This window comes from Lissotriton helveticus, chromosome 7 (genome assembly GCF_964261635.1).
Source record: "Lissotriton helveticus chromosome 7, aLisHel1.1, whole genome shotgun sequence".
NCBI classification, from domain to species: Eukaryota; Metazoa; Chordata; class Amphibia; order Caudata; family Salamandridae; genus Lissotriton; species Lissotriton helveticus.
Genome location: NC_136068.1, coordinates 1,724,599,016 through 1,724,617,231, shown reverse-complemented (window position 1 = coordinate 1,724,617,231; position 18,216 = coordinate 1,724,599,016). Strand labels below are relative to the sequence as shown.

General features: G+C 44.2%; 1 protein-coding gene across 1 annotated transcript in view; it reads right to left on the bottom strand.

Moving 5' to 3' along the window:
• Positions 1-4,778: 4,778 nt before the first annotated feature.
• Positions 4,779-18,216, bottom strand: part of LOC144769662 (uncharacterized) — a 37,353-nt gene continuing 23,915 nt past the window's right edge. Inside the window, exon 4 of the mRNA XM_078653837.1 lies at positions 4,779-5,136. Coding sequence (XP_078509963.1) covers positions 4,909-5,136 — 228 coding nt within the window. The 3' untranslated portion in view covers positions 4,779-4,908. The remainder of the gene's footprint in view (positions 5,137-18,216) is intronic.

The window sequence follows — 18,216 nt, the reverse complement described above, 5'->3', positions numbered from 1 at the left end:
TTTAACATCTTCGGGGCTGGAACTTTTGTTCTTCAGCTGAGGGTGTTTTGATAATTGCATCAAGGAGGAGAGGGCTGAGTGGGGGATGTCTGGAGAAGGGCATCCCCTGGAGGTGAAGAGTGTAATTGCACTGAAATGCCTTTATTAATAGTTATTTCTTTTCAAGAGATTGATGTTCCATCTGAAGTACTGGTTTAAGGTGATGTCATAAGCGAAGTGGATTTAAGTGGCTAGACACTCCTGCTAGGGTGTCTGACTGTATTTACTTAATCCTGTTATCATCTGTGATGCCTTTAGGGGCTGTAATTGCACTGCATTGTTAATGATATCCAAATGTGCTGATTACTGTCATTCTAAAGTGTGCGTAAACATGTATTCTTGCTGATGCGCTTAGGTGAAGACCCCAGACTGTTAGCCCTTAAGATGAAGAGGTGCATACTGTATGGTCAGTAGGAGATGCTCAGTCAGGGTCATGTGTCGCCAAGGCTGGTGTAGCCTGTTTAATGCTTGTTGAGGTTATGGGGGGGGGTCGCCACTGGGATGGTGCCAGTGCGCAGGGCCCTCGCTCCAGGTTAAGACCAATTCAATGCATTGGTGGCAAGTTGATGTGCCTACATGGTAGTGGTGGTACTAGACCCCACCCCCCTGCGGGAGGGGTGGAGATATTATGCAATGTCACAAAGTAATTCCATCAGCTTATGTATATTTGTAAATTGGTGTATAGTATTGAGTGGTGTGTGTATTTAATAAATGTACTCTTACTTTTATAAAGCAAAGTACGGACTGGACAATCGATTATTGAGTATTATTTTTGCGCACCTGCAAATGGCGATTACTAGCCCACACCACCTTCCTTGAGTAAGCCTCAGACTGCTCTGCAGCGCTACCCTCTGAGAGTCTGGCGCTGCCCTAGAATGTTTGGTTCCCAGTGAAGGACAAATGTGTCATGTTATTTGTGCATGCCTCACAGATGCTGCCTCGTTTTCCAACAGTGACTATGTGCTTTGCTGCAGTCCATGCTGGAGGTTGGGGGAGCATATCTGGGCAATACCAAGCCACAGCTGTAAAACACTGGGCAGACCTAAAGATTAGGGTCTGCATTCTATGGCCTTATGGCAGACAGGAATGCAATTTAAGGGAGACATAAATCATACTTAAAAAGTATACATATGGGTGCAATACCACAGCAAAGGGTGAGCTGTGTTTGTGGGGATGTGAGACTGGAAAACATGGAACTACATGGTGCACACTGTAGAAGAATCAGTTGTGCATAAGGAGGATTACATAAGGATGATTACTGCTGTTGAAAGGACCGCGTGCTCTTCCTGAGTAATAGCTGACCGGGGCCAGCTACCTGCTGCCGTGTGGCATCCTGAAGTGTGCTCTCCAAGGGCTTATCGAGCTTGCCTCCTGTGCTTTAGAGTTGTCAGGGACCCACACCTTCTACCTGTGACACCTGCAGAGCGGTGCCTTCTCAAGTGCCCACATTGATGGCTGTAATTCAACTGTTAGCACCGCATTAAACTAAGAATTGTGTCTGGATACCAGATCGTCATGTGTGGAGCCCCGAAGTCTTGCCCACATCAAAGCCATGTGGCCCCCGCATTATGGGGTACTGGGCATGCATTAGCGTCTTGTTTTCAGTTAGCGGATTCACCGGTTGCGGGATGCAAAGTGACCTGTTTTGTCGAATGTGCAACAGCTCTCTGCAGCGACATGCCACCTGCATGCTCATTGCATGCGGTGTCTGATTCACTGGCTGCGACCCTCGGGGTGAGGGCTCAATCATAGTAGTGCCTCATTCTACCTCATTACTGAGCTTGAGCTTGTGCAAGTGTGACCGGACGTTGCATCTCATTTCCATGAATGTACAGAATTGCAGCTCTTTGCATGTATGACCATCATGGACTGGTGCCACTCGTTTCAACGTGCACCAGACGTGGTGCCCGGATGGTCTGGTGTGGCCAAGATCACTGTGCACCTGACATTGTGCCTCCTTTCCAGAGAGGGACTGATTTTGCAACCCTTATCATTGCACACCAGCCATTGCGTCTTGATTGCATGGGTGCAACTCTGATCAATGTGTACCTGCCGGTGTGCCTCTTGCTTCCTTTTGCCCACTGCCTCCTAATTGACCTTGTCACCTTTCCCTCACATGCTATGCTGGGATCCTGACTAAGAGTGGCGTTAGCTGCATGGAGCCTAGTTCCTAGGGAGAGGATGGGGTTTCTCCAATCTGTTGGGTTGTAGAATAGTCTGGATGAGTTAGAGGGGAGAGGGAAGCTTGGGGCCATGGAGGTTTGCGGCTTGTTACCAAATTGACCTGCAGGCTTTTAGTAACACCACCTTAGGGTGCTGGGTGCATATGTGTGTGAGTGTGTGCTGTACAAACCTGCCTGATAGCCGTGGCATCACACAGCGATATGGAGTGAGTGTGTGTGGAGGAGTGACTGCTGATAAACCGCCTGTGATTTACGACACTGGCTGGCGGTTTGCCGAAAGTGTGATTTCTGACTAGAAAAGAATTAACGTGGACATTGGTTTTACCTGCGAAGCCTCGACCTGCCACACTGTTAAAAAGTTGTTTAACTTTGTGTATGTACATATTTTTGATAATTTAGAATGTGATTAATGCCCAGAAGTACAAGCTGTTCATGTTATATTGATTAATACCTGTGTGTTGAATATAAATGTTATTTGCATACATCACGTGTGAAGCCTCGTTTGTGATGCTAGTTATTTATTGTGAGTGAGTGCTGTACTAATGTTTATACAATGCCTCTGTGGTAAGCCTGACTGCTCAGTGCTGACCCACCCAAGGACGAGCGCATCTTATACAGTGTGCAAAATCACCAGCCCCTGATGGTAGTGGTAGAATCTGGCTCTGCCAACCAGAAAGTGCCAGTTCCAACAACTTTTCACTATTATTAAAATGTTTGCAGCGCTCATGACCTAAAGGTAGAGATATTTTGGTTCACATTCCAGTCTGTCGTTTTTGTTCATTATGCCACTTAAGAGAGAACCCAGCCATATTCAAATTAGATGAGCTGTGCTCTAATAGGAACAGTCCAGCCTGGACTGCCAGGCTGCAATCCCTTGAAACTGGCAAATAAGCAGTCCAGACCACTTTTAGCCTACTTTTAGCTCATCAGTGAGATAGTATGTACGATTAAGGCATAGTAAAACATACCTTCCGCATGCAAGGTGTCATGTGCAACAAGCTACAAAGTGATAGAAATTCTTGAATTATTCTTATTTACCGGTCATTGCTCACACAGTCTTGGTCCTGCTCCAACAGCAGCACTCCAATCTGAATGTCGTAGCCAGGTAAATTGGAACCAAGCCAAAGCAAGACTGATTTCACCCTATTTAGGCGTTCTCAGTGAGCTAAAAGGCACAGGGAGAACAGGACTCTAATCTTGGTGGCCCTGCCATGCTTGTTGTGCGGTGCAGTTAAGGGTACTGTCTGATGCGGTATAGGACACCATGGGGTATGGCAGAGAATAGTGTGTGAGGTGAGTTAGTATAGTCTGTGGTGCAGGGCAGGATCCTAAGTGACGTGAGAAACGACATTGTGCAGCATAAGGCAGGACACTTAGGGGGTCATTAGGATGTCGGGCGGATTGCCTCTGCCAGGCTGGCGGTAGCCACAGCCGGCCTGGTGGAGGCAATCCGAACGACATCCATTGCCCAATTCCCCCCGCCATATTAGGATGGCGGGGGGGATCGCGGCAGTGAGGAACACCGCCCGCCTGTTTTCCGCCCTGGTCGAATTGCGGCCGGGGCGGAAAATGATTGATATGGTGGCGGTGTCTGTTAGACACCGCCAGCCATATTACTATGGGCATTTTGGCAAGCCTTTCCGTGGCGGCAATGCCGCCGTGGAAAGGCAGACGGTCTTCACTCTGGGGGGCCCCCGGCGGGCCCGCAGAGTGAAGGTGGGTAGGGTCATGCACACGGGGGGTACCTGTGGTACCCCCCCACATTTGCATTCACAAAGTGGCAGGCACCGTGCGGTGCCTGCCGCTTTGTTGATGCAAATGCTGCAATGCAATTTTCGTATTGTGGCGGGCGGAGCAGAGAGCTCCGCCCGCCACAATACAGAAAATACAGGATGTGCCCGCCACTGTGGTGGGCACATCCTAATGCCCCACACGGGACCCCCGCCCTTATGGCGGGCGGTCCCGTTTACCGATAGGATGGCGGGCGGGCAAAGTCCGCCCGCCATCCTAATGACCCCGTAAGTGATGCGTGCTAGGATGCAGTGGGATGTGGTGCAGGATACTGTGGTATGCACAATAGGGTATTGTGAGATACTGTACATGATACAGTGGGGTTCAGGTTGGGAGGCTATGGTGTGTGGGGGAAAATGGATGCTGGTGGGTATGTAGCAGGATACTCAGTAGTGAGGGATAGGCCACTCGCCTTGACACTGAGGGAGGCGAGATGTCAGGCTGTGTGGTTCAGGGCAGAATTCCCAGGGATTGGGGTTAGGCGGCGTGTGGTGATGGAAGGATAGCGAGAGACAAGAGGTAGGATTCTGTGTGGTATTCGGAAGGATAATGAGTGAGGAGGACTAGGTAGAGAATGATGTGGGTGTGTGACAGCACAATGTGTGGTACACGCACACCTCCATGCTTCACCGAGTCTGTACCTTTGCACATGGTGCTTAACTTTCACAAACTGTTTGGGCCACACATACTATGACCTAATCATTTTGGAGCATTTTAATTAACATTCAGGCATCTTTGACAGAAAAAGGTACAACAGGACCCAGATTGGATTTTCCGTTTCTTTTAATCAGGCATTGCAAATAAAAACTGTGCATTCTCGTCAAGCAGAGCCATGTCTTCCAGTCTTCCTTAAAACGGAATGTGCGATCTGAACATTCTGCTGTGACACCAACTCCTAGCCTGATTTATAGTAGTAGAGGTAGTCATAATAACCACTGTTGTATGAGCTGCTGTAGGAGCTGCTGTAGGTAGGTCTGTGTATCACCACGAAGTAAACCACAAGAGTGATCCAAGTCACGTTAATCGCAATTCCAAGACCTAATGCGATGTTGTTCAGGATGAAGGAGGTCCTTGAGTACTGCTGGGCACCAGCCGCATCCCCACGTTGGTTGCAGTTCTGGGTCTGTAGGGAGAGAGAAGAACCTATTGATCACCGCCATTAGAAACTGCAAAGGTGTGGTATGAAGAGCAATATAGAGACATGCCATAGTTATTAATATAAATTTTTATAATAATAATAATAACAACAACATTAATAATAGTAATAACAATAATAATAATAATAGTAATAATAACTAATAGCAATAGCAATAAAGCAATATTAGGAATAATAACAATAACAATAACAATAATAATTATAATAACAATAACAATAGCAATAACAACAAAAACAATATTAATAGCAATACTAGTACTACTACCAATAATAATAATAACAACAAAAGTAATAACACTATTAATAACAATAATTATAAGTATAACAATAATACTATTAATAACAACAACAGCAATAATAATGACAATAATAACAATAAATGATAATAATAATATTGGTGATAACAATAACAACAACAATACTATTCTTATTATTGTTGCTATTATCATTATAACTATATACAACGATAAACATAATATGAATATTAATAATGGCAGTGATATTGTTAGGACATTGTGATATTCCACGGTCAATAGAAGACACGCAAGTAACTCAGGGCTAATAATGGCTGGCATACAACTTCTCCTCCAACATTCTGACGATTGTTTTTCCGATTCTCTCTATTTATTTTAGAGCAGCCAATCCTTTGTGAGCATAATATTATAATAGCTTTATAACCCTTCGGCCTCTGGCCATTACTGTTCTTGACGGTCCTCTCCCTTGTATTAACCCCTCACCTGTGTCTTGGGCCTATAACGTGGCAATAGGGCCTTTAACAACTGTTATATCCCTCGGCCGCAGGCTACAATGCTGTATTATTATGATTATTAATTGTTGCCACCTTTTTTATCTATAAAAAGTTTCTTAAAATCTAGAAAATGTGCCAAGTCATGTGCTTGCTCTTCCTTCCACTGGTAGTCATGGTGACCATTTACTTGAGATTCTTCTGTAACAATCTCTGTCCTAACCTGCACACTCCATTTATTCCTGTGTTGTGGGAAGTGGTTGTTTTATTAATTGTATGGTTTATTATTGAGCTTTTCGACGTTTGCTCCGTGGCTGGTGCATTTTATTTGTTATTGGATTTCGGGGTAGAACCCCTCGAAATATCTCTTCTGCCACAGTACCTCAAAATTAACACAAAGACGTTCTGCTGCTAGGTTGAAGCAAAGAGGTCTTGCTTTTATTCTATAGGTAGTTAGTGTTTGTACCATGAATGCAAGTCCTCATCCCATGACTTCCTACACTGTGTGTTTTCTATGAACAAAATGGATGCAGTATTGTTATACTAGGTTCCCCAAATGCTGTCTTTCCTGTGCAAAGCATTGTAAAAATTTGAACAAAATTGAATGACAAAAGTACACGTCACGTGTTCTAGCTTTTTCCTGGCCCTTTCATTTGGCAGCGAAATATATTAACCAATTGAAATGTGAAGCTCCAGCATATAAAGACGTTTAATGTCAGAACTTCATGTCCATACACTTTTATCTCCTGTGTTGCAATCAAGTTTGTCTTAAAATTCCTGGAAATTGCCGGAATCCTGGTATTTCCATATGTTGAGACATGGTCATTTGACCATTTACTTGATCTCACATTAATTTCTTCATGTAAAATATGCATAGGGCGCACCAGTTATCAAATAGTTCGATTTACATCCAGGTTATGGCATTCAATGATCAACTAAGAGGCCTGGCCAGCCTTTAGCTTCTTTTATCATGTGTGTCAAGACCAACTGAGAAAGGAGACTGTGTTCACTTACAGCAGAGTCAGTGAAATGTGTTCTCAAAGATGCACTTTGGGGTCAATTTCAGACTTTCTATTTTAGGGTTTTAATATTAGACTAGAAGAGAGGGGAGCACACATTTACAACAGTGTGGATTTGGCCAGATGCATTGAAGACCTATACACAGCAATGGAATGCTCTTGATACCAGTTTAGTATTCAGTTTTACAATTTCTAAACCTCTTTTTATCCCAAACACATGGATTGACTTGTACGTGCATCAGGAATATCTGATTTTAAGGATTTTCTAGTATAATGATCCCTTATCCTACGGTTATGTTGTATCAGGGTACTCCAAAGTACATCATATCCACATTAAACGAGGGCTTTAAGGCTAATTAGATAAGATTATACCAATAAAATCCATGATAGATTCTCTCAGGAACCAATCTACCTGAAATAGCAAACTAAGCACAAAAGCAAGACCGACACATCCTAAATTCAAATGAAACTACCATGAACTTCACAGGTTGTTAATAGATGTACGCTAAAGCAATCAATGATGATGAATAGGAATGTATTCAAAACATGCTTTATTTAATATTCCTGCAGATTTTTAAGGCCCTCTTGGCCACAGTAGGTATGCTCCACCAACACTTGCCAGCCCTTCTGAAATATACCTACTTTAGGGAGAAAACCGAGATAAATGGGTCTTTCAGTTGTCTTCAGCAACATTTGGTAAAAGTAGAAGTGGGTGAAATTGTGTCATTTGTTTCAACGCATAATTTGCTTCATTCTGGTAAGAGTGATGGAGCAAGAATTCGCACGTAACGCGACTTGCTTGTACTCAGCCCTCTAGACATAACGTTAATATATTATTCAACATGTTCGTATTACTAATATTGCATTACACACCATACGAAGGAAGCTTGCATAAGTGCTTTTACTAACTATAATCTGCTTGCATTAATATGCCTGCTGCTACGTGGGATTTTCTACTGCTCATGCGTCTGTCACACTCACGTGACATGACCTACTCTTTACTTTGGAGAGAATCTTTCGCTTCTGCGCACTAGAATTAAAATGGCTGTTCTGTGTTACAGCATGCATGAAGCTTGCACTGCTGCTTTTGCTAAAGTGTTTGTTCTGCTTAACCTTAAAGCGATAGTTAAAAATAAAGTAATGGGAAAAGAGTAGAGATAAGTGGTACACAGTGCATTCTTTTATTCTGTGTTTTCAAACTGTTTCTTTTCTATTTTTTCACATAAATTATTTGGGCCTGACGAGATCCCACTGCATCCATTTTGAACATGCGCACACGAAACTAAGGGACGCTTCAGAAATGACATTCAATGATTGCCACAAAACAGTCTCATCCAAGATGTGCCTGGGGAGACGACCTTTTACCATGTCGAAGGAAGCTCATTCGTACAATGTTAATACAATGTATTTACTAAGAGAACATTCATTGTTGGGTGGAATAAAGATGTCATGAGAATAATAATTTGATGGGCGGGAACAATAATTTAAATATGAGACGCAAAAAGGCTCATTTTGGTATGGTGTGATGACCTCTCCTCATTCCTTGTCCAATCAAAAATGGGGATCCTTACACTTGCAACATTGGGGGGTGGTACCATGACCTGAAAAATAGTATAACTAGGGTAGGCTTAGCTAGTTAATTTGTCCGACTTGTCCGAATAGCTGACCTGTCACTGACCCAACACACTCAATATGTGACCAAGAGCAGAGGGCCTCGGAGCACTCTGTCAGAATATTCGATAACCCAATCGGGGTTCTGGGAAGCTGAAGTGCTGGCGAAGCACTTTGTCGGGGAAATCGATAACCCAATCGGGTTTTGGTTGTTTGTTGCAGAGAGGGAGTAGCGCAGGCGTTGCAACTTAACTGCGGGTGCCAGTCTTAACCTTTGGTGGTCCTGTCCTGATCCAATTTGGCTTTACCTGTCCTGATTCTGAATCTGCACCTACTCACCTACTGGCGACTGCAACTTTCATGGTTCTGTCCTTTAAACTGACCTGTGGCCAGGGTTAGTTCTTCAAACCATTTCTAGGTAAATATAAATATATGTGGGTTCGTCATTGACTTGTTTCCTTCTCTCACCATCCCTAATTGTTACATATTTGATAATAGTGCTTGCATATCAATGTTCCTTTTCTTTACCCTTCCTATTGATAAAAGTTTGACATATGTTCCCTTTTTCCCCTCCCTTTTGTTAAATGCTTAAACATTCTGATTATGTTATATGCTCCTTCTCTTTACCCTCCCTATTGCTAAATGATCGAAATTAGTTTAATACATCTTTTGCATAGTTACATTTTGATTCATAATTGAAAGTCTTTTGGTGTTTAATCTGTGGATCATGACCATTTAAGAAACTTAGATAAAGAGTTTAAAACTTCCAGAGTTTGTGGTTATTATATGAGTGCAAATGTTATTTTCCTATTATGCTAACACCCTTGATCCCTTAAGACTTTAGGTACCGTTGACGTGGATTGGTAAGTCAAGGTATAGATATGTTGAGAGTCCTAAATGTATAAAATACACTGGTAGTAGAGCGAAGGTTACCCTGTGGTTTTTTATGAGTTGTTTATTGATTATGGGCCCAGGTGAATATTGGTAAAAGACTAGTCGGGTGCCCTGCGTGCTCTTCAAGAGTAGAGGTTTAACAAGAAAAGTATGTGACTGATTCTCAGTGTGCAATTGTATGGAGGTATGTCTTTGTGTACAAGGGGTGTGCAAGATCCAACCCAATATATTGACCTACAATACACATTGCTGTAGAAGCAGATGTGCAGTGATGCAGAGTTCCCACATGTTACTTTTCCCTAATATGTAGCAAAAATCAAACTTCTCCATTAAATTGGGCTTTTGAAAAATGCTACAAGGAGTTGGTAAATAATGCTTCCTTCTGATTCTTACCCTGAGATGGTAGAATTAATATTTACTATTTCTTGCAGTGTCTCTGGGCTAGCAAACCTTCCTGTAGTAAAAATAGCTATTACTGTAAGGACATTTTAAAATAAATTTTTACATGTTTTACTTTTTAATACCATGCAACCTGCCATGTGGGCATCAAGACATGACAATTTGAAAGGTAGGTTTAGACGTGTCAAAAGGACTTGGTGTGACCTGTTGAATTGCTGTTTTCACACTGGTTAAGTCAGGCCACGATGGTAGGCCTGAAGCCCTGTTTGCACTGACATGGTATTGGATGGCAGTAAAGGTGCAGCAGTCCGCAAGTGGAATTAGACATCCAGGCCCAGGGTACACCCTGGACCACATAGTAGGAACTTAGAGGAAAGTTAAACATGCCACTTAGAAATATACCAATTCAATCATTTTAACAGGGGAATCACAGGCACAGAGTTCAACTGCTGGCAAAAATAGGTAGGGCAAAAGTCTGCAGCTACACCACTCAAAAGATAGCCATTTCCTACACCATTGTCACACAATCATCACTCTACCCACAAACTGCCTAAATTCTTGCAGTCTTGCTCTTCAATGCAAAAGAGATAGTACATTTGCAGACATTTAGATTAAAAATATAATCTGAAGTCTAAAATTATATACTTCAAGAAGCAAAAATAATACTACAATCGGATTAATGCAAACCAGATTTAAAGAACGCTATAGCTCAAAATGTGTAGAAACATGCAGAGATTCTTCCTTTTATTTATTATTGCATTTAAACTTTTTATAGAGCTCACTACCAAAATACAGATATTCTGGTGCTGAAGCTTCATTCAGACAAATAAAGTACTGCTATTGAAAAGAGCAAGATCATAAATGCTAATTACACACATAAGAGCTAGATTTTTACGGCTTTCCTAATGTACAGTAAATCAACTGCAGATCTTGAAGTGACTGGTAACTTATTCCAGATCTGAGCCCCTCTGACCATGAAAGCTTATCCGCCCTGTCTTGTTTTCTGAAATTTTGCAACGCATATAAGATTTGCAGTTGTTGAATGGAAATTCCTCCATGGGACATACCTTTTTAATCTTCTTTGCAAGTGCAAAGTGCCCTTGCCCTGGAGCGCTTTAAAAACTATGCAGAGATTCAAAGGCTATCCTATGTTTTATCAGAAGCCAATGGAGTTCCTTCAAAGCACTATATGAAGAGGATATTCTTGGATTGTTTATTTCCAATATTGTAGCTGCTGCTTGAAGTTGGTACAGTCTGTTTACTAGGTAGTCCAGTATTCCTGACAAGAAAGCGTTGCAATAGCCATGCCTGCTTAAAATAACACTTTGCACAATCAAAGTTTAAGCTTGGGAGGGCAGCAGCGACAGGAACTCCTTAGACTCCGAAGAAGTCCAAAACTGATAGCAGTAAGTTTGTTAACATGGCTCTCTACAGAGAGCTTACTGACAAAGATGACACCCAGATTGTGAACTGTCTCTGAGTCTTCATCTTTTGTCATTGGCCAGAAATTTGAAGGAAGTTTCATGGGAGCTCTATTTTTTTAAGAGCAGGCAGTGGTTCCATGGACAACTGCCTACCCTTAAAAAATGAAACTGAAACATTTAATTTTTCTTTTTGAAATGTATCCCGTTTTCCATTGAAGAACACTGTCTATATTGAAAAAAACAAAAAACCTGACATGATGGTCTTCTGTCCCCAGCGGGCTCCATCCCTGTGTTTTTAGTGATTCCCATTGGGTTGCAAACAGTGGCGGCTGGTGACATTTGAAAGTAGTGAGGGGTAAAAGTTTGAGGTGAGTGCTCGGTGGCGAGTGAGCCTCGCGAGTGAGTCTGACTGCCATAAGGTGGGTTTGTGGGGTCCTTCTCGCCATTTTTGTAATCACACTGACTATCCCCAGAGCTCAACTAACCCAGCCTATCAGTATTCAGATGCTGATTAAGCCGCCGTGTAATATCTGAAAAAACTCTGGGTGACAATGGTGAACACTGCACAGAGATGGTACCCTGACCACCGAAGCGCACACGGTAATGGATAGACACACAATGCATGCACATGTGAGGTAATTGGCCACTGTGAGTAACAACAAAAGGAATGGGGGCGATTGACAGCCTGAAAACAGGCAACATATGCAGGGAACAAGCCCCAAGGCATCCTATGTGACTCAAGAACACCACCCAGCATGGATGCAGCAATAATGGAGTACGCATGTAAAATGAATAGCAGATGAAGAGAGCAGTGCCTGAATAAACAAAAAACAGTAATAAATACATTCATGAACGAAATTAATTAATTTGCCAACCATGAAAGAAACACTAAAATGCTCATTTAAAGGGTGAGACTCCATAGCATCTGAGCACCTCGCAGAACATTTCACTACCAGTGACATCACACAGCTGGGTCCTTACCAAGGCTGCACATCCCACCCCTTAAAGTACAATAATCTGCATAAACTAGAATCATTGAGGGAAAACAAACCATGTGACAACACCATGTTAATTTTTAAATAATTCTATCTGTGGTATTTTAGAACAAGTCATTGCGTACAGGTTTGTGTAACTGTGCAGTGCTGTTTACATTCCACTCGCACAAGAAACGGAACTAATAAGCTCTCGGATTTGTACAATTAACTTCCTCACACCTGTGGCATCCATACCGTTCAGACAGCAGCCACCGTCAGCAGATGTCTACTTCTCTAACTATTCCTAATCCCGGCAGAATCACGTTCTTTCCGTCTTCTGCCGGTTACCTCTCACCAGTTTGCCTCATATCTGTAAACTTCTGAAAAGGTCAGATTTTCAGACTCGCTTGTAATTAGAGTCGCATAACTTGAAGCAACAACTATGTACATACATATGCACCTTGATATGATCAGCGTGGATTCCCATAGCACTATGGGCTGGAAACGCCTTGCAGACTCAGGCGAAAAACTCTGTGCTAGACGTGTCTCCATCAAAACAGAGAGCGTCCCGTGTGCCATTTGAACAATTAGCCCAGGCCGGTCTGGCTCCCAACAACCACTGTGGTCTCATGGATCATCGCCTGTGCCCATCTGTTTATGTGAGGCTTGAGCGAGCCTCTGGTGTTGTCAGGCCCACTCCCATTACATTACCGGCGCACGCAGACTGGGGCCTTCATATTATTCTACTCAATCTGCAGCATATAGCACATTTTTGAGTTAGCCTAAGCACGTGACGGTCTTGAGCTGTGAAATCAATGTGTATGTGTTGTTTATTATTGTGATTTTCACACTGCGCACGCAGACTGGGGCCTTCATATTGTATTCTCCGCATAATCGCATATAGCAAATTTTTGAGTCAGTGGCAGCCAGACTCTGCATTTGCACACTGAAGGCTCACGTGACCTGTGAACTGACTGGTGTTTTATTGTGATTTTCAGACTTTATCAGTTAATCTCATGAGGACATCCATGCCACCCCCACCCCCACCCACACACGCACCGCGCACACGCACTCTACTGAAGATCAGTACTGCTGTACACAGTCACTGTGTTAAAAAAAACTTAACTTTTAGGAAGAGAGTCAGTGTCACACTCTCATCATCACTGTGACTCCGTCACGACTCACTCGAGAAGACAAGATAGAAGAACTTAGAAGACCCTCACTGCAGCAGGCACGAGTCACGAGGTCTCTACGGCGCTCACTCTCCTCGTGACTGACGTAGTTGATGTTGTGTTATATAGGCGGTACGCCAGGCGCGGTGACGTGCCCACAGCGCACAATCACCACTACATGGCTTCACATGTGATTGGCCATATAGAGCATTAGCACGGAGCACAGCCACCACCCACGCGAAGCACCATCCTGATGTGTGCGCGGTAACTCAGCCAATCCCGGCGCAGCATCAACAGTGCCACTGTGTCAGGATTGGCTACGAGCAGGGCTAATACTGCCCATAATGAGACCCGGGTTTGATTTGAATTTGATTTGAAAAGGCTCTTATATAGCGCATGGACACTCGAAAGCATCCCAGCGCTTGATGCCGATCAGAAGAAATAAACAAGATCTGGGCGATGGAAAACTAACTCCTCTATGCCTTGGGAAACAGTCCTGTTTTAAGTTGTTTTCGAAATGCCAGCAAGTTGGGTTCTAGACGAAGTGGGAGCGGGAGGGCATTCCACAGCTTTGCTGCATTTCGTGAGAAAAGGCGGTCCCCAGATCGGGCTCTGTTGGTTCTGGGTGTTATGAGGAGGTTTTGCTGTTTAGAGCGAAGATACCTAGATGGAACATATGGTCTGATCATATCATTCAGGATGGGGGGGCCATTCCCATGGAGAGTTTTATGAACTAGGCAAAGGGTTTTGAAATGGACCCGTTCCTTTATTGGGAGCCAGTGCAGGGTCCTTAGTGAGGGTGCTGCTGAGGTACGATGACTAGTGCCAGTAAGTAGCCTCCCTGCAGAGTTTTGAGCCATCTGAAGTTGACGGATAACTGAGGTGGGGGCTCCTAAATAGAGTGCATTCCCATAGTCCAGCCTAGACAGAATGAGAGACTGGACTATGTTTTTTTTGGAGGTTTCGGGTAGCTGAGGGAGGATTTTGCGAATGGTTTTCGTTAGACCAAAGCAAGTAGCCACTGTTTTTCTTGCCTGGATTTTGAAAGATAATTCCGAGTCCAGCCAAAACCCAAGGCTTTTTATCTCGGTTTTTGGGGTAGGTCCAGGTCCCATGCAGGGAGGCCACATAAAAGAGGTGTTAAAGGTGGCCTTTCTTCCGAGCATCATCAGCTCGGTTTTTCCTCCATTCAGTTTCAGGTGGGATGTATCCATCCACTCCACAACCGCACCCAGGCAGCTGCCAAGATTGTTCAGAGGAGAGTCTGCCTGGGTGAGGGAGACCACTAGCTGGGTGTCATCAGCGTAGCTCACCAGTTGGATTCCGAAAGGGGCCACCACCTCTGCCAAGGGTGCCATGTACACATTAAACAGTGTGGGGCTGAGGGAGGAGCCCTGTGGTACCCCACACTGTAATGGCACTGGAAGGGAGCAGTTGGTGTCTGAGAAGACCTTAAAGAATCTATTACTAAGGAAGGACTCGAGCCACTCGAGAGCTTTACCTGTGACTCCAATTCTCTCTAGACGGGCTAGGAGGACACGGTGGTTGACCGTGTCAAAGGCGGCACTGAGGTCCAGGAGGATAATGGCCGCGCTGCCACCAGCGTCCAGAATCCTCCTGGATACCTCAACCACCCTTAACAAGGCTGTTTCGGTACCCTGTCCCTTTCGGAAGCCTGTTTGTGTGGGGTGTAGCAGGTTGTGAGACTCCAAATAGGATGCCAGTTGTTTATTCACCCATTTTTCTGCAAGCTTGCTGATACCAGGGAGAAGGGAGATGGGACGGTAGTTTGAAAAGTCATCAGGGTTGAGATTTGGCTTTTTCAACAGAGCCCTTACCATAGCTAATTTCCAGTCTTGAGGCACTGTACCAGACTCCAAGGAAGTGTTGACTAGGTCAATGATGTTTCTGCTAACATGAGGGAGGGCTAATTTCAAGACGGACATAGGGGCGGGGTCAAGGGGAGAACCGCTCTTTATGGAGTTAAAAAGGGAAGGGAAAAGATCATCACTGAGCGGATGGAAGGAAGCAAGATGGGGTGTGGTAGAGTCGATATCATCCCTCGAAGAAGGGTTGGATTCAACTACTGGAAGTAGAGGGAGAGAGAGAAGATTTTTTTCGATTTTCGTAGCAAACAAATTTGCTAGTTCGTTGCAGCGGGCACCAGATTCTTCAGATGAAAGTACAGGTGTAGGGGGATCAGGGGCCCTTGTCAAAGTTTTTATTATTCTGAACATTTCTCTGGGAGCATTACTAGATTTTTCGATTTTTTCAGCATAAAAAGTGGATTTGGCTATGTTAAGTGCAGTTTTATATTTCTTAATTGTAAGTTTGTATTTAGTTTTTTTCTCCTCGTCGAAATGTTTTCGCCATTGTCTTTCCTCTCGTTTGCATTCCTGTTTAAGGGATCTTAGGTCTGAGTTGAACCATGGCTGTTTATTCGGACCTTTTTTCTTTGAACTGCATTTTTTAGGGAGCACACTATTTAGTGATTGTTCTATCCATTGATTGAAGTCTGTGTTGGCCCTGTCAATATTCTGATTGGCCATAGGTTCGTTCTGCTTCAGAGACTCTATCCAGTCACTGGGTTCTAACTTTGTCCAACACCTACCTAAGGTTTTATGGAGGGGTTGATTAATGCATGGTCTGTTAATTTTCCATGAGAAGGGAATTACCATATGATCTGACCAAGGAATAGAGTATGGCACAGATGAAGAAATTTCTGCAACATTGGTGAATATTGGATCTAAAAGATTCCCTTTAGAGTGAGTGGGGTGTTGTACAATCAGATTAAGTTGGCATGCAGCTAAGTCTTTGGTTAATTCCGTGGCAATAATGTCCAAAGGGTTGTTAAAATGAAGATTCAAGTCTCCTAGCACCATGAAATTAGAGACCATGGTGGCTGATTCAAGAATTGTTTCAATTAGCCCTTCTATAAACTGACCAATCTGGCCGGGAGGACGGTAGATTAAGAGACCGGAAATTGAGAGTTCTGGGGAGTAAGAGATGGAAAATTGTGTACTCTCGCAGTCTGGGATAGTGCTGTTGATTAGGCGACAAACTAAGTGTTCCCTATATAAAATGGCGATCCCTCCACCAGCTTTAAGTTCTCGATCTTTGTGTTGGATCAAATATCCAGCGGGTAGGGCCTGGACAATGTCGGGGCCAGAGGACGTGCCAAGCCATGTTTCTGTTAAAAATAGAATGTCCACGTTTAAATCTCCAATCAATAGTGAGATTTCCGTGGAGTGCTTAGGTAAAGAGCGGCAGTTAACCAGTGCCATCTTTAAAGTAGTATCTACTAACCTATTTTTAGGGGATCGTATAGTTTTAGTAATGGCCTCTGTGGCCCTAAAATAGCAGTTACTACAAGAGAAGTAGCCAAGCTCAAGGTCCATCGAGTGACTGCATGATGATGGAAGTATCCTATTGAGCGAGAGTAGTGACGAGCGGGAGTGTGTTAAAGGGCATGGGGCTAGTGTACCAGGGGTCTTAGGCCCTGGGCCCGATAGTGCGCGCACGGGCGCAAACGGGCATGACTCTGGCACGACTCCGGCGCAGGTCCGGCGCGTCCGCTGTACGCGTCCGCTGCGCGGAGTCATGACAGTTCTTTTTATAGCGCTGCTAGAGCGCGCGATTCGCCTGGCCCACACCCAATATGGCCGCCAAGTTCGAATCCCTGCCCTCGGCGTCGATGCTCAGCCGAGGGCGGTCCGGGTAGGGGAGGGGCACAGAGCGCTTAGGAGCGCTTGAGGAGTCTCTATTCTATAGCGCTTTTTAATCAAGCGCTAAAGAAACACGCTAGAAAATGCAAGTTATTTTCTTAAAAAGTGCTTTTTAATCAAGCACGGGCAGACAGAGTTAAAAAATACAATTCCTAGGGTGTCAAGGCAAAAGTAAAAGAAAGAGACCTCCCGGCTTTCCGCCTCAGGTGAGCCGGGTCCCTGCCTATCTGACTGCTAGTGGGGGAGGAGGAGGGAAGGTACTGCAGCGTGTGTGCGCATGCGTGGGCAAGTCATAAAAATGACTAGTCCAAAATGCGCACACTGCTGCTGCCCTAGCTGCCATCCTTCTGCTCAGCGCACACGCACGCAGCCACGCTGCCTGTCATCACTCACTGCACACTGCCGCAGGCCCGCCCCCACCCTTCCGCGATGATGAGGTCAGCCAGGTCCGATCCGATCAGATTCAGTCATGCTTCTGTTATGCTGCTACTGCTACATAGACTGGACCGATAATTAAATACATTGAATGCCTGCCAATGTGGGACAGTGACGGTCGTCCTGGCTAGTGGGGCAACGGCCCAACGCCCCCAATGGACGCACCGCCATTGTGACCTATCGCATTAATATATAAATGAGGTAGGTCTATTGCGACCCAATAAGGAATCGCAAAATCAGTGCATATGTGTTTGCAATTTCCCAATAGCGAATTGCAAAAAATCGCTATTAGCAATTCGCAAAATGAAACCTACGTACATATGGCCCAGGGTTATCATTCATTGATAACTTTATTTCGGCCAAAGGCCATAAAAGTGCAGATAAAATACATACAAAGCACAAAGAATTAAGACAATAAATAGGAACAATTAGTAAAAATGAATTAAACGTTTTGGAGCGAATGCCTCTGGCCAACTTCCAACTTGGGCCGAAGCAATAAGCGAATGCCTCTGGCCAACTTCCAACTTGGGCCGAAGCAATAGTGATACCCATATATAAAAAAGGAGACAGGCATTTACCATCATGCTATCGGCCTATCTCCTTGCTCGATGCCACCATGAAGATCGCAGGGCGAATCATCCTGAAACGC